The following is a 16,038-nucleotide window of genomic DNA, read 5'->3' as shown; positions in this document are numbered from 1 at the left end:
TGAATCTGACAGCTACTGATGTAATGTAGACGAAGCAAGATCATTTACGTGTTGAGTCCTAAACAGCGCTTTCCAGAATAACTGGAAGACTTGGCATTCATAAAATATGTCATTCATCATTTGTGTTTCCAATTTGTTGTCATATTTCCCCGCTCCACCGCTTGTCCCACTACAACTTTGTTTTAATTCGTCGCCTGCTTCCGGTCACAACTTCCGCCTCCATTTTCGAATTAGCCCACATTTTTTAGCCTTAATATCTTCAAGAGGCTAGAACAACATCCAAAATATTCTCGCTCATCTCCGTTATTCGTAAAACTGCGACAAGACTTCAATTTGTATTTCTGAAATTTAAATTGGTCCTGTACCACCACCACTACTACTACTTCTTCTTCGTCTATTTCCGGTCTCAACTTCCGGCCCGACTTTCCTCCAGTTAGTTTGAGCCGACTTTTTTTTTTTTCTTTTTTCTTTTTTCTTTTTTAGCCTTCCTGTTGTGGTGAGGCCCGAAGAAGGTGGCCTTATTGTCGGCCTTTTTCTCGCAGTCGAACACCGCTTCGCGTCGGTCGCGTCGGGCCCATGGCGCCCATGCTCGAAAGGACCGCGGAGGTGGCGGCGCCGGTGGCAGGCAAGAGGCGAGGTCGCGGCCCCGGAGCGGCGATGAGCATCGGCGGGAAGAGCGTGTCCGGTAATGGAAGCAGCGGCCGGGGCTGCTGGGAAGATGGAAGTTCTGGCTCCAGTAGTGACGAGGAGCACGGTGGGTAGCCTCGGTCGGAAAAACAAAAACCAAAACTGCCTCACCTTTGCCTCATTTCTAAAGTGCCTGCGTTTCTGTTTTTTGTTTTGTTTTGTTTGTTTGTTTGTTTTTGGGGCTCTACAGGCGGAGGTGGGATGCGGGTGGGATCGCAGTTTCAAGCCGTGGTTCCGGACTTCGACCCTGGTAAGAAAGTAACAGTTGGATCGGGTAGCCTCGGACAACTCGCGTGCACTTCGAAAACAATTTGTCGGAACACTTTGTCATAGTTAGCCAACTGCTCTACAAACATATTCGGTGAAGAAGAACATGAAAAAAAAAAAAAAAAGAACAACCCTGCGGTTTAGCTGCTACAAGAAATAGTAAAACCCAAAATTTGCACGTGACTTGCTAATAATGAGTATGCTAACTAATACAACGACGACTCATCCTTGTCCAGTTTTAAACAACGCAGCCAGTACTGATGTATGCACTTCGATGGCGTGAGATTACAACCTTGGGGAGGAAAAATACCGCGGTATTTAAATTCCATCTTGACATTGTTTCTATTCATTCTAATCTATTGTTTTTTTTTTTTTTTCATAAACACAATTCGTTTTCTTTTAAACAGTGTATAATATGTATATAAGCCTTCCGTGTTAAGGTTAACTAACCTAACTCACGATGCTTCATCAGTGGTGCGCTATTTTTGGAACCGACCCGCTGGATTATCTGCCAGGTCGGTGAGATCTGCTCCTGCGTACTACTACAACACAGAAAAGTAAATAGAAGTCATTTACAATTAAACTGTTGGACTTTTTTTTTTTTTTCCCACTAACGATATTTTAAATTGAGAAAAAAAACAGCAAGTCATTACAAAACAGAAGAAAATCCAAATGAAATGATGTAGAAAGAAAAGAAAAACGCCAACGTCCAGACAAGGTGCCTCCATTAAATATTGTCCAAGCGCCTCCAGCTTTGAGGAGCTGACGGGGTTTCTTCCGTCTATCCGGAAATGATCTGCCCTCTTTTTTGGAGAGGAGCCTCTCAGATGAGACTTTGGCCATCAGACGCAGCGGCGCCTTTGTGACCCCGACCGGAATTTGTCAATAAAATTGAATCGTCTCCTTTTCCTGCCGGTGTCACTTGTTTCCTTATCAACGCGTTGCTGCCGTCTCACCTATGTGCGCTTTTCCTCCTCCTCCGCTCAGATGGAGGTTGGGAAAAAAGGCAGCTGATTGGTTAGCACGTGACAGTCTGGGATCGTATTCGAGTGTTGCAAGAATACAATATGCAATATACGTTGGACATGGTGATCGGCCGTGCATCTAGATGGAATTAAGTTGGAGAGGATGAGAACGCGTCACACTTGCATGTCCGCACTCATAACCCGACTGCATTGGCTGCTTCACTTGAGGCTCATCAGTGGCGTTCGTTAGGAATATTACATACAATAACACGTGAGCGCAACCTGACTTGATGTCACACGCGGGAAAAACAAAATGCACGCTAGTGTTTAGGTCACTGGTGGAGGTCATTAAAGTCAACAGGGTAGCGTCTCGTGCTAATAAATATCATGGTAACATTTATTACCATCCAATAACGGGTTTACACGGCGCGTTCGGCCAGCACAATTTTTTTAAAGCAAACGCCCTCCCTGACCCAGCCCACCCAATTTATTTGATTTTTTTTTTTTTTTTGCGCCTCGGGACTGGCAGCGGCACGTTACGTGGTACGTATTTCTATCAACCAAAATCTTAGCGTTTCCCAGAATGGTGTTTCTGCTCGGGGAGGTTCTGGTAGGGATCGATGGCCTTTGGGTCCACTTGAATGTCGCGCGCGCGCGTGTGTGTTTGCAGAGGTGGCGAAGGCGTGCCAGCTGTCTCACAGCGTGGGCATGCTGGTGTGGAGTCCCAGCAGCAGTGTTCAGCAGAGTCAATGTAAGAGTTTTTTTTTTTTTTTTTTTGACTGGCCCAATATATCAAAAATGGATTCTAAATGTGCACTTGCAGCCGTTTGTCCACTTTGTTGTGGTTTCTTTCAGTGGACGAGTACATCACCATCGCTAAAGACAAGCACGGATACAACATGGAGCAGGTTTGTTGCCGGTCCCGCTGACGTTGGCGCGCGTCGGCCGGCCCGTTTGACGGCCGCGAGGTCTGCAGGCCCTGGGCATGCTGTTCTGGCACCAGCACGACGTGGAGAAGTCGCTCGCCGACCTGCCCAACTTCACGCCGTTTCCCGACGAGTGGACGGTGGAGGACCGCGTCCTGTTCGAGCAGGCCTTCAGCTTCCACGGGAAGAGCTTCCACCGGATCCAGCAGATGGTGGGCGAGCCGCCCGCCCTCATTTTTCGTCCGGCGAGAGCCGAGCGACCGTTGGACCGTCTTGACCGCTTCCTGTCTTGATTTCAGCTGCCCGACAAGTCCATGGCCAGCCTGGTCCGCTTTTACTACTCGTGGAAGAAAAGCCGCAACAGGAGCAGCCTGATGGAGAGGCAGAGCCGCAAGGTCAAGAGGGAGAGAGACGACAGGTGAGCGGACGCATTTTCATCCCGCGTGAGGCCGACGGCCGTAAACCGTGCGCGCCTTTCAGTGACGACGAAAGTCAGGGAAATCCCGCCAGCGATTCCGAGTCCAACCACGTTAAAGAAGACGTCAAGGAGGTCAGCTCGAGGCGACGCCGCGATTACGTCTTCCTCACGGATTGTCATCGTTTCATACGCTTCTTCATTTCTCCCGTCATTTAGCCGAGTTCCGGAACCGAGCGGCCGGAGGCGAAAGCCGCTGCTGGACTCAAAGTAAGAGCGCGCCGACGTCGGCTCGGTCAGGCGCGCGGATTGAGAAACAGTGGCGAGGAAATGTCGACTGGATTTCTTCAGAAATTGCTCAGAAAATGTCATCTAATCTTCATCCGAGTCGCTCACAACAACATACAAACGGCCTGCTCGAGCCAGAACCGCAGCGACAAATTCTGCGTGGAAACGTTCAAAGTTCGGAGCGGAAAAGCTCTCGGATAACAACGACTCATCGTTTTCGGCAGGCGGAAGTTTGGAATCGTTATGGCCTCAGCTTGAGGGTCAAAGGGGAAAAAAAAGGGATCCGCTCCTTTTCGAGGGTGGGTACAAATATCGATTGCGCAGATCCTACGAAGGGATTCACCTCCCGGGGAGTGGCGGCGTTTCGGAGGTGTTTATCGGGAGCTTCTGTCTGCAAATGAAAGTTTCCTGGGGGGACTTCGACGGGACTGAATTTGGTGTAATGGACACGTGAGAAGCCAAAAGTCCAACAGGCTGCATTGAAGTCACGTGTTTGTCAGAAAATCACGTCATTTGGTCTTAGATTGTTACCCATAAAGTCAAAACAAAACGATTTATTTCATTATTTTGTCAAAGTTTAATGAAAATAAACCATTTTCATCATGATTGCAAAACCTGATGGCACTGGCAAGTAATCAATTCTCGGTTGGCATCGCAAAGCAGCGAGCTGTGGATAACGCAAAGATAGCGAAAAAGCGTTTGCGTGAAATGTCATGGTCCCGCCAGGCGTCGGGTGCCAAAGGTGCCCACCGGGCCAAGACCCGCCCCCCCAGAGGAATGTTCCTGAAGCAGGAGGACGTGGTCTCGCTGTCCACCTCCTGCGCTCACGGCGTCCTGCGGCAGCTCGACACCCAACTGACCGCCGCCAAGCGACAGGTCGCCGCCGCCGCCGCATCCGTGTTTGTGTTTGTGTGAGTGAGTGAGTGAATACATACATAATGAAAGAAATCAATGTTTGCTTCAGGTCCAGAGCATCAAGCAGTCCAACAGCGCTCTGAAGGAGAAACTGGACTCTGGGGTGGACCAGTTCCGACAACCCGAGGTAACCGCCTCGTCGGAAAAAGTAGATGACAACAACGATTATTTAGCCGGATGAAGTAACCGCAGCGATGTCCCGCGCAAAATGTGTCCCAAGTCGTCTTTCCCCATTGCAATGAATGGGAACGCCATTTATGCGTCGTGCCCTGGCCACACAAAGATGACAGTCGCACAACTTTGCTCGGTAAACTGCAGTAAAGTAGGTGGTGTTGTTCCCCAGGATGAAGAACGTATAGCGTCGGTCTGCAAGTTGGCTTGGATTGTCATTCTGCACGAGTTGCTGCACTGTTTGTGTTCAAATGGATGTGACCGTGACATTGATGCTAGTTTCATTAGCATGCTTGTCGCTTTCCATTTTGTGTGTGCGTGAACATGGCGTTGGTGGACTTTTGTAAGGCAAAGTTTCAAAGTTACCGTCTTTGTTTCCCGAAGTGGGAGTGGCAGCTTGGAGCCTCTTTTGCTCAAGAGTCGTTCACGACGTGCCAAACTGCTGGGGAGTCAAACTCGGTCTGGTCACGGGCCAATTTGTAGTCATGGTTTGCCTTGCGGGGCTGTTTTTGCAAAAGGGTTTAACAACAACAAAGGAATACTTGTGTTATCTCAACGTTTTTGAAAGGGAATACAATTTGTAAACTCCAACTCCAAAGCGCTTCCGCGCGCGAGATGATTTCAGACACAAGTTCTGGAGTTGAAGTTTGACATAAGCATAGCGTAGCAGACTGCATATAGCAAAGCAATTTGCTTCGGGGGCGCCCGGTGGCGACGTTCCTTTTGCCGAAGCCATCGCAAGTCAATTTACGACACGTCAAGCTGCAGTCTGTCCGCGCGTGATCCGTCCTTTGACGTTCTCGTCGTATTCAGAGGAGTCGGAAAAGCCGTCTGCCGTCCTCGGTGGCGACGTGACGTTACTGTCTGCGCATGGCGTAAATATGCTCCTTTGAGACGGAGATTTTCTTTTTTAAATGCATAAAAACAATCCCCATCAGTGACGTGACGCGGGTCACACGGCCGTGCCGACGAAACGCGGCGCATCTCGCGCGCACCCGATGGAGATTGACAAAGCCACGTGGAAAGAGTCGAGCGGAGATCTTCAGTCAGAATGGCAAAAAAAGTCGGCCGTGTTTCCATGGCAACCCCGAAGAGGCAAAGCCGTTTTCAACTGTTGGATCTCTAAGCCGGCGGGCGGATCGGCTGTGGACTATTGGACCGGGCCACTTTTGCCGGGCTTTCGGGAGCCCTCTAGCGGCTGACGGCACAGCCGTCCGACGGCGCTTGCTCGTGTGGGTTTTATTATGTGGACGTGCTAATTTTGGTGACGCGGGCAGGCCCAGTGGTTCCGGTTGGGATGGCGAAGAAGGTGGCAAAGTGCTGATGAATTGCATTGAAAGTGATTACATGCTAATGATGATGATGTTTTTTGTGTGCGCGCGTGTCTCAGGTGAGCTGCAAAGTCAACGGGCGTTGGAGTTCGGACGAGCAGCTTCTGGCCGTTCAAGGTAGGGCCCCCCGCCCCCACCCGGCCATTTTTTTTTTTTTTTTTTTTCTATGTCGTCTGGAATGTGTAGCCAAAAAAAAAAGAGCCTCAGGATGAAATTTGAATTTTTCAAGGGAATTTGCCACGAATGAATGTGAGGAAGAAAGTAGGAAAGGATCATTTTTGGAATTCCTGCGGCATTAATTTGTTTTGCGAACATTGTTGAGGCCAAGAAAAGTGAAATTGACGTCTTTACTGTTTCTGTTGCTGAATCACTAAATGACATTACGAGTTTCTTTATGAGTTGCATTCAGCAGATACAGAATAGAGAAAATGTCCAATTCGTCAATGAGTTGAGAAAAAAAACAATTCACTGAATAAAAAAATCCTTTGTTACTGGGTTTGGTTTGTAATGCCACAAAACTTTCAAAAATGATAATATAGAAGACAGCAGAAATCTGAATTTTATCTCTTCAAAGGCTGAAATTCAAGGAATCGGTGATCAAAGTAGTTGTTGATTCATTTGATAATGGACCAATTTTGAATTTTTGCACCTTCTAGGCCATAAAATGCAAAGTTAGCTAAAAACAGTCAAGTTGATCATTTTCCTTCGATATCTTGTCTTTTGTAGTGCCAATTACCGTATTCTGTTTTTATACCGTCGACTTTATAGTCCGGTAAATGTGCTTGCATGCAGCACTTCACCCAAATCCTTCAGCGAGTCCTTCGCTCGCTCGCGGGTGGCTGTCGAGCGCCGCTCTCTCATATCGGCCCGCGTGTTTGATTGGCAGCCATTCGGAAGTACGGGCGGGACTTCCAGGCCATCTCGGACGTGATTGGCAACAAGTCGGTGGTCCAGGTGAAGAACTTCCTGGTCAACTACCGGCGCCGCTTCAACCTGGACCAGGTGCTGCAGGAGTGGGAGGCGGAGAACGGCGTGGAGGGGGGGGCCGTCCCCGACGACGACAAGATGGAGGCGGCGGGGCCCCCCGAGGACGACGCGGCCGGTAGGCGGACTCTACTTGATTCTCGCTTCAAAGAGGCAGCAAAAATAAAGACACCCCCAGAAAAGGGGTTGGAATTGCACATGGCCAGCGATGACACGCTCACCTCCAACGACTAACTTCTGATTTACTTTAGCAGAAAAGATGATCAATCAATTTCAAAAGTCATTTTTATAGTTACATGCAGCAACTGCCGAGTGGAGGGAATCATCATCATCATTGTATTATAAATGTACTGCGGATAAAGCGGTTTAGCTTATTGGCAGCCGATACGCGGCCACGCAGGTCGCCGACATGAACCAATAACTGAAATATTGTTTCAAGGAGCAACGGAGTGCAAACTTCAAATGGCAAATACGGTGAATCCTTAAACGTGCAAAAGAGCGCAGCATTTTCACATCCGCTTCTCTCAAGACGCTGAAGTGCAAGACCGGCAGGATGCAGCAAAGCGTTGGACTTTCCCGATGGCGTGGGGTCAAAACGAGAGGGCGTCGGCCGCGGCGGCAACACGCGACTGCGCGTCATGTTTTTGAGGCCCGATTGGGGCCTCCAATACTCATTTTCTCTGTTGCTTTTTTCAATTCTCAACACGTAACGACGGGGGCAGAAGCGCTGGGCTGCTCCTTCTCCCAACAAATGAATAATGGTCAGATAGTCACTGTTGAATCGATTGTAATGTGATTACTTTCCCGGATACAGTCACGCATTGCTTTGCGTGTTACTCCAAATGTCGGCCGTTTTGGAAGAGCACTTGACAAGGATCGCTGCTTTTTCGCCGCCGTGACGCCACGAGACGGCGGGAAAGCACGACCTTTGCCTAACCGAAGCTCCTCGGCACATAACGTAATTGCTTTCCACCGGGATCGCGCCAAAGCACTACTTTTGTCTCTCTGTGCTCAACAGATGACCAGCTGACTCCGCCCCCTGGGGACCTCTGACCCCGGTGAAGTCCAGTCCTCTTGAGTGTGCGCTTTTCTTTTCTTTTTTTTTTTTTTTTTTTTTTTGCCCCATGTGAAGAGCCGCTATCATCAGTTGCCATGGCGAAAATACATTTTTATAAAGTAAAAGGACCTGCCATAGTTTTATTAAATCAATCTGAAAGCAGCTCACCTTTTGTTTTCTTTTTCTTCTATTTGTTCTCAGAAATGATTCTGAAGGCAGCAGACCTTTTTCAAAATTTGAAAGGACTCATCTGTTACCACGGTTACCCGGTTTGCAAAATCATTTTTATAAACTGAAAGAACCTGGTAAGCGCGCTGTTTTCGGCCAATCAGAAGGTCTCCTGATGATGTCATCCCATCTGTAACTTAAGGTTACTTGTTTTGCAAATGCACATTTTGTCCACTCAAAGGACCTGCCTTAATATTATTTTTTCATGGAACTATTGCTCAAGAATGACGTTAGCAGCCAATCACGTCTCCCGATGGCGACGTTTATCCCAGAAAGAAGAAGGGCAATGTCCAAAACGCACAACAACCGGGATGACTTTGCGTGGACGCTGAAGAGCGACGTCTCGTTTTCTAAATACTTTTTTATGCGCCAAATTGATTTGGATTCAATCAACGTGAAGAGCGGCTGGCGAAGTGATGCAGCCAATCACGACGTCTCCTGGTGACATCACCTCCGGGCGAGAGGTAAAATCTTTTTTTTCATCGTAAAAATGAAAAGTGTGTACGTTAGAAGGATCAAAAATGAAACATTCTTGAAAAGCCCAAACGATATGGAGACGGTTGAAAATGAAGAGAGACGCAAAGAAGCGAGCAATCGGAAGGCGGACGGCGCCCCCTGGAGGCGGCCGCGGCGGGGGATTTCCTGGGCGGAAGCGGCGGAGGCGGAGGGGGTTTCCACTGGTGACCCGAGAACCGAACCTCGTCGTCGTCGTCGTCGCCGTCGTCGTCACCCCCCCCCCCCCCCGACGCCCTGACCGGAGCGCCGTACCGTCCGCTCGCCCCTCGGCCCGCTTGTCGTTCCCGGCGTGGGCGAGGAGCGGAGAGGAAGCCTCGGAGGCGGACCATGAGGAAGCCAGCCGCAGGTCGGCGGTTCGAGTCCCGCAGAGAGGCGCCGAGGAGCGCCTGAGCTGATTCATGTGAGTCGGCGCACTGGCGGCTCGACTCTTGTGATATTTTCTTTTTTCCATTTCAAAATGCGACGTAGTTGTCAAGTCCGCGGATTGTGATTTTGACGTGCGGTCGCTTTGAATCGGGAGGCGAAGCTCCACATATGCTAACCGCGTTAGCAGCAGCCAGTAAACACAAGCCCGCCAAGACGCGACCAATCGAACTCAGAGAGTTCGAAAGTAAAATCAGTCCCACCGCGAAATGAGAGAAGGCAACAAAGCCGTTGGCGCAGTTTGCTCCATTTCCTTCACGACCAGCTCAAAGTCGACATTCTGGAACGTTCCTTGTGCCGACGACTGTGTCAATCCACCGATCGGTGGACCGACTCCATCTGACTCGTATCCCAGCATCGCCGGCCGCTGCGGTCCCAATGTTAGCTTTCATCGTGCAGGGACGGCCAAGTGAAATGATGGCTACAACAAGAAATGTCCACATTTTGACCATATTTCAAATGTCATTTTTTCTGAAGTCGAACCATGAACCTGTAGCTTGAGAGTACAAGTCTGCAACGTTCGAAGCAATCATAAAACAGAATCGTGTGATTATTTTTCCTTCGGTGCAAAGACTTTTCTGACATAAATCTGATGTGGCGCAAAACCGACGATAACTAATTTTGTGCATTCCCCCACTTACCATTTAGGACACTTCACTCGTGCTTTGGGTATTTGCTCCATCGTCAGTGGACCTTTGGGCCAAACATCGTTACGAGTGGGCTGGTAAAGAGGACCCGCGTTCGATCCCGGCCCCGCCTGTGTGGAGTTTGCATCTTCTCCCCGTGCCCGTTTTGTCCCACATTCCAAAAACATGGCCGCGTTCATTGGACACGAAATTGCTCAGAGGTGTGATTGTGACTATTGTCTGTCCCCACGTGCCCTGCGATTGGCTGGCGACCAGTTGGGGGTGTACCCCGCCTCCTGCCTGTTGACCGCTGGGATAGGCTCCGGCACTCCCTGCGCTCCTCGTGAGGATAAGCGACAAAGAAAATGGATGGATGATGGATTGTTACTATTTGCGGCACCGTAGTTGACTGTCGGTCGGGAATCGAAGCTGAGCCTCTTAAGTCGCAGGCCGGGTCGCCGACCTTGCAGACTGATGAGATATTTTTTTTTTTTTTTTTTTTTTTTTGCGTGCGCGTCTTAGGTCATGTCAGCCGGACGCAGCGTCGACGGGAGGGAGGTGCAACTGGCCCTCCAGCAGGCGGCGCCCTCCCTCGTCCCGCCCCTGTCCGCGGCGCCTCCCGCTGTCCCCGCCCCGAACCGGCCGGCCAATCCCTGGCCTCCGAGCGACGTTTCGCAAGGTGAGGGCGCCGTCGTCGCGCGTCCGCGGTATCCGAGCCTGGACGATCTCGCCGTACGCCATTTGAACGCGACGTCGGTATTTTGGCGGATCCGGTATCGGTCCCGTGCGTCAGGTGCGGCGGCGGGCTTCCTGCCGCAGGACGGCGGCTTCACGGATCGCTTCGTGGACGTCCCCGAGGAGAAATATCGCTGCGAGTCGTGCCGGCTGGTCCTGTGTCAGCCCCGGCAGACCGAGTGCGGCCATCGCTTCTGCCAGAGCTGCATTGCGCGCATACTCAGGTGAGCTCACGTCGGAGAGTGCGCGCGCGTCATTTGCGGGCGTTGACCCGCGACTATGTGCGTGTCTTCCTCCGCACGCGTTTGCGCGCAGCCGTCCCAACCCGGTGTGTCCGGCCGACGCCGAAGCGCTCTTCAGCAACAAGGTGAGCGCGGGTTTCGCGCGCGGGAAGGGATCGCCGTCCGACGGATAACGGGCCGCCGTTTCAGATATTCCGGGACGTTTGCTGCCATCGGGAAATCCTGGCGCTGAAGGTGTACTGTCGGGCCGAAGCCAGAGGCTGCCGGGAGCGGACCAGCCTGCAGCAGATGCCCGTGAGCCCGGCGCCGCCGCCCGCCGTTTCCGCGGGCTCGCCCCCGCGCCAACCTTGTGGCCCCGCCCCTTTAGGAGCACCTGAACGTGTGCCCCTTCTTCGAGGTGCCGTGCCCACTGGGCAAGTGCAAGGAGAGGATGATGAGGAAGGACATCCCCGAGCACCTCGCCCGCAAGTGCAAACATCGAGAGACCGCCTGCGACTTTTGCCTGGCCAAGATGCCGCTCGCCGACCTGCAGGTCAGCGCCGGCCGGGGTGACGCCGTCCCGACGACTGCGGGGGGGCTCCTCAGCGCCCCGTCCGTCCGTCCGTCCGTCCGTCCGTGTACTTCCTTGACATCAAGATGGTGGGAAAGCAGGGAAAAAAATATTATGCCCAAACAATTTTTTTTTTCCTCCAAATTTGGGTCACTATTTACAATCTTTGGGAGTAAGGGTTTTTTTTTTTTTTTTTTCTGTGAATTTTGAGCATGTAATATTTCAAACATTCTTTGGGGGACCTTTTTTTTTTTTTTTAATATTTTGGTTTATTTGCTGAGGTGTTCTTTTAATATTTGGTCCATTTTTAAAATCTTCTTTAATGCCATTTTTGGGACAATTTTGGCCACTTTGTTTTATTCATCTTTTTGTTTCCCTCCCAGATATTGGGCTTCATTTTTACTACACTTTAATTTCATATTGATCTTGCATCGTTAAAAAAAAAAATGGTTCAGATGGGATTTTTTTTTTCTTTATTTTTACGCACCCCATGCGCATCCCATCACTCCCACTAACAACCCAGGCTGAACTTGTCTCCCCGTGACAGCCAAAGATCTAAAACAGCTGAGATCACATCTTGATAATTCCTCGTATCGTTTACTTTAATGTTGGCGTTGGTCGGACGTCAAAGGAGGATGACGTCGCAGTAGAGCTGCGCGCGATATGAATGAATAACTAAGTATGTGTGTGTGTTTCAGAAGCACAAGGAGACGGTGTGTCCCGCCTTCCCGGTGTCGTGCCCAAACCTTTGCTCCTTCTCATCGCTGCCCCGGAGCGAGGTAACAGAACTCCTGACGGGTTCCCTCTCGATGCGCGTCGGGGTGGGGGCGGCTTGTCGAAGTTGCTTCCTCGTGTCCCGTCTCATTTGTGCACTTTTTAAAACATGAAAATCAAGTTAATCCCTCCCAGCGCAGCGTCCCCAAAATAATACGCAAGAATATTGTGCGCACAAAACAGCAGGCGACAGTTTTGGTCTGTATAGAAACGGAGGATAAAGAATATTCGCTTGTAGGTTTTGTCTGCATTTGTTGCTCGCACTGGTGTTTTGCGTCACCGATGTTGGTCCACGGCGTGTGTTAGCGTTAAGCTAGCAGACGTTTGCAAGCGCGGTTTGCTTTCAGTCCATGATGTCGAATTCTCTTTTGCTTTGTGTATAATTTGGTGGTAATGTTCAGCGGCCCGCGCGCGCTGACGTCTTTGCGTGTTTTCCAGCTGCCCAGTCACCAGCACGAGTGTCCTAAAGCTCAGGTCAGCTGCCCCTTCCAGCGCTACGGCTGCGCCTACAAGGTAACTCCGCCCCCGCCCCCGCCGCCGTCTCGCCTCGGCTCCGACGGGAGAGTCTGCGTTTGCAGGCGCTGAGCCCGGAGGTCCGCCAACACGAGGCCGCTTGCGCCGCCGAGCACCTGAGGATGATGATGCTGAAGAACGTCTCCTTGGAGAGCAAGGTGGCGTCCGCCTCGTCGTCTTTACGTTGACGCGCCGAGGGACGGCGGCTGGCAACTGTTTTGCGCGCGCAGGTGGACGAGGTGAAGGCCGAGCTGCTGGACAAGTGCAAATCGGTTCCGCTGGTCACTTCCCGTCTCTGCGAGGCTGAGAAGCACAACGGCGAGCTGAGGGACAAGCACAGACACGTGGAGCAGAAGGTGGCGTCCATGCAGGTCGGCGCTCCGGCGGAGCGACAACACCAAATCTGGCCCTGCGGCCGCTCCGGCTACTAATCGCTGTCGCGTAGGTCGACAAGCAGATGCTGGCGTTGCGTTACGGCTACTCCGCTGGCTTTGGTGCATTTCGGCTCTCGCGGACTTCAATCCGTCGCCTCGACTCGAGAGGACTCGGAGTGCGAGGATACCTGCAATTATTGCCACATGCTGCGTAGCAGCTGAGCAAAGTACTGCGTAATACGCTCTCAAGTATCGTGCGCACCCCCAAAAATGCGCAAAAGCCTTCCGGCGGCATGTTTCCATCAATCGATGCTGTTAATGTAACGCTGTCGGTTTTGTTGACACTAAGAATTGTTAGGCAGCTGTAGAACGTTGGGTCGACAGTTTTGAGGACGCGGGTTGGATCCCAGACCCGCCTTTGTGGAGTTAGCATCTTCTCCCCGTGCTTGCGTGGCTTTTCTGCGGGTGGGGCCTCCGCTTTCCTCGCACATGGCAAAAAGCTGCAACCTTCTTTGGAGACTCTAAATTGCCCCAAGGTGTGATTGTGAGTGCGATTGGTTGTTTGTCTCCACGTGGCCCGCGATTGGCTGGCGAACCGACGACAGCCGGGATAGGCTCCAGCACTCCCGCGACCTTCGTGAGGATGACCGGCTCAGAAAATGGACGGATGGATAGTTTTTTCTGAGCCCGGGAGCTCCCTGGACATTTTTTGCCTTTGTCCGAACCGGCGCCGCCAAAGTTAGGCCTGTCTGCGTGTGTGGATTGCGGCGAGCTGTAACCCCACCCCCCTCCCCGCCTCCTTCTTTCTCTCCCCCCACGCCCCCCCCCCACGCCCCTTTTTCCTTCCATCTTCGCAGAAGGTGATGAGCGCTCACTCCGAGAAGCTTCTGGAGGCGGAGCTGGAGCTTCGGTCTCTGGCGTCGCTGCGGGACGAGCTGGACAAAGTCCGCCTGTCGCTGGACGCCGTCCGCGGCAGGCTGGGCGCCCTGGAGCAAGGGGGCCGCTCCGGAGCGGGGACGCTCACCCTGGGTCAGCGCCGGCAAGTCGCGCACGCAAACCGGCGCCGGCCGGCCAGAGCGTCTTACGGCGTGCGCGCGTGTGCGTGTGCGTGTGCGCAGCCTCGCTGGAGACGCAGCAGAACCGCCAGGGCGACATGCTGAGCGTCCACGACATCCGGCTGGCCGACATGGACCTGCGCTTCCAGGTTCTGGAGACGGCCAGCTACAACGGAACCCTCATCTGGAAGATCCGCGACTACAAGCGGCGGAAACAGGAAGCGGTGGCGGCCAAGACGCTTTCGCTGTACTCGCAGCCCTTCTACACGGGATACTTCGGCTACAAGATGTGCGCCCGCGTCTACCTGAACGGAGACGGCATGGGCAAGGGCACGCACCTGTCGCTCTTCTTCGTGGTCATGCGCGGCGAGTACGACGCCCTCCTGCCGTGGCCCTTTAAACAGAAGGTACCGCGAGCAAAAGCTCAAAATCGCCACATTTTCTCCAAGGCCGTCAAAGTCCAAAGCCTGAATGAAGTTTTGACGTATTTCGCTACCCCGTTTGAAGCGCTCCAATGTCAACGGGTACATAACCGTTCCGGAATGTTCTGTTCTGTTCCAAATGAGCCAAAACCAAGGGGTCCTGCCGGGTTGTTGCCAAATTTGCTTTTGCGAACACGATCCGCACCCGATGAGCCGCGGCTGAAGTCTTCTCGTGGCTGGTTTGCGTCAGGTGACGCTGATGCTGATGGACCAGGGTCCGGCCCGCAAGCACCTGGGCGACGCCTTCAAGCCGGACCCCAACAGCAGCAGCTTCCGCCGTCCCGCCGCGGAGATGAACATCGCCTCCGGGTGTCCGCTGTTCGTCTCGCAGAGCGTGCTGGAGTCGGCCAGCTACATCAAGGACGACACCATCTTCATCAAGGTCGGGGTGGGGGGCTCGTGAGGATAAGCGACTCAGATAATGGATGGAAGGCTGAAAACCCGAGCAAATCGTGCAGTCTATGAACTTGTCGGTCGTTCCGAGCGTCTCGAGACTCCCGTCGGACAGGACTGGTAATGGGAACTCAGCCGCTTCAGAGGAGGGTGTGCACACTTATACTTACTTGGTCTCTCGTATTTCCATCCGTTAGCTGACCCGCTTATCCTCACAAGGGTGACAGGAGTGCTGGAGCCTATCGCAGTGAGACGTATATGTAAAGCGGTGAAGAAAAATGTCAAGTGTTTTTTTCAAGATCACAAAAAGCTGGCAATCGAACAGGGGTGTGTAGACTTTTGATAAGCAGCGCACACGTACGCATCTCATGTTTCGATGACGTTGTCAGGTTACCGTGGATACTTCTGACCTCCCTGATCCGTGACCGTGGGCCGTGCGACTCGGGAGGAGCCCGTTCCGGACGACCGACGGCGGGAGGGCGTGTCTTCCTTCTTCCGATCGGCCGCTTGTGCGCGCGCGCGACACGCGCCGAACGAAGACTCTTGTGCCGCCGCCGCCGCCGCCTTACCGATGCTGTGCGTCGAGCTTGACTTCCCGTTTGGCAAGGCATGCTGGGAAATGCACACCAGGAGCCGAGGACGAGTTGCGCCGGCGTGGAGGCGCCGCTCGCCGCGCGTCACGCGGTCGCGGCGGCGCCGATGTCGCGCGTCCGGACCTTCCTGCGTGGAAAAAAGAAAGACTTGCGGGTGTTGTTTTTGTTGTCGTGTTCGCCAGGAATAAAGCAAATTCCCTACGGCGCATTCCCTCACTTTTCTTTCTCACGTTGTTCGTGACAAGATGGAATTAAAGTCGGACTGTGGACGTGACGTGCAGTTAAAATCTTTGTAACGTGGAATTAAAACGAGCTCATCTCCTCCGGGACGGGATGGCGGACGGCCGGTTAGCGTGTCCACCTGGCGAGCGTGAGGCCGCGGGTTCAAATCCGGCCCGGCGGGCTTTGCTCCTGGGCACTTCGGAAACACGCACGGCAACTTGATTGCATTTGCGAAGGTGTGCGCGTTTGTTTATGTCCCGCCCCGCGGTTGGCCGGGGCGACCCGAGTCGGGAGAAGCGCTTCGGG

At 52.5% G+C, this 16,038-nt stretch overlaps 2 protein-coding genes across 2 annotated transcripts; both read left to right on the top strand.

Annotated features, from left to right (window-relative positions):
- The first annotated feature begins 389 nt into the window (after window positions 1-389).
- rcor1 (REST corepressor 1) lies at window positions 390-8,150 on the top strand. Its single transcript, XM_061843567.1, has 13 exons — window positions 390-754; window positions 878-937; window positions 2,590-2,670; window positions 2,775-2,827; window positions 2,896-3,057; window positions 3,145-3,263; window positions 3,326-3,395; window positions 3,480-3,530; window positions 4,275-4,424; window positions 4,513-4,590; window positions 6,025-6,082; window positions 6,852-7,067; window positions 7,968-8,150. Exons 1-13 carry the CDS (start codon window positions 577-579, stop codon window positions 8,000-8,002), a joined length of 1,311 nt encoding a protein of 436 aa, XP_061699551.1. The 5' UTR covers window positions 390-576; the 3' UTR covers window positions 8,003-8,150.
- A 668-nt stretch (window positions 8,151-8,818) lies between these two features.
- traf3 (TNF receptor-associated factor 3) lies at window positions 8,819-15,784 on the top strand. Its single transcript, XM_061843566.1, has 14 exons — window positions 8,819-9,150; window positions 10,322-10,478; window positions 10,593-10,758; window positions 10,850-10,901; window positions 10,966-11,070; window positions 11,144-11,308; window positions 12,025-12,105; window positions 12,539-12,613; window positions 12,679-12,771; window positions 12,844-12,984; window positions 13,845-14,016; window positions 14,106-14,449; window positions 14,715-14,906; window positions 15,307-15,784. Exons 2-14 carry the CDS (start codon window positions 10,325-10,327, stop codon window positions 15,340-15,342), a joined length of 1,776 nt encoding a protein of 591 aa, XP_061699550.1. The 5' UTR covers window positions 8,819-9,150; window positions 10,322-10,324; the 3' UTR covers window positions 15,343-15,784.
- The last annotated feature ends 254 nt before the right edge of the window (window positions 15,785-16,038 follow it).

This window comes from Syngnathoides biaculeatus, chromosome 15, assembly GCF_019802595.1.
Source record: "Syngnathoides biaculeatus isolate LvHL_M chromosome 15, ASM1980259v1, whole genome shotgun sequence".
NCBI lineage: Eukaryota > Metazoa > Chordata > Actinopteri > Syngnathiformes > Syngnathidae > Syngnathoides > Syngnathoides biaculeatus.
The sequence above is the reverse complement of the archived record's forward strand: the minus strand, read 5'-3'. Positions and strand labels throughout refer to the sequence as shown.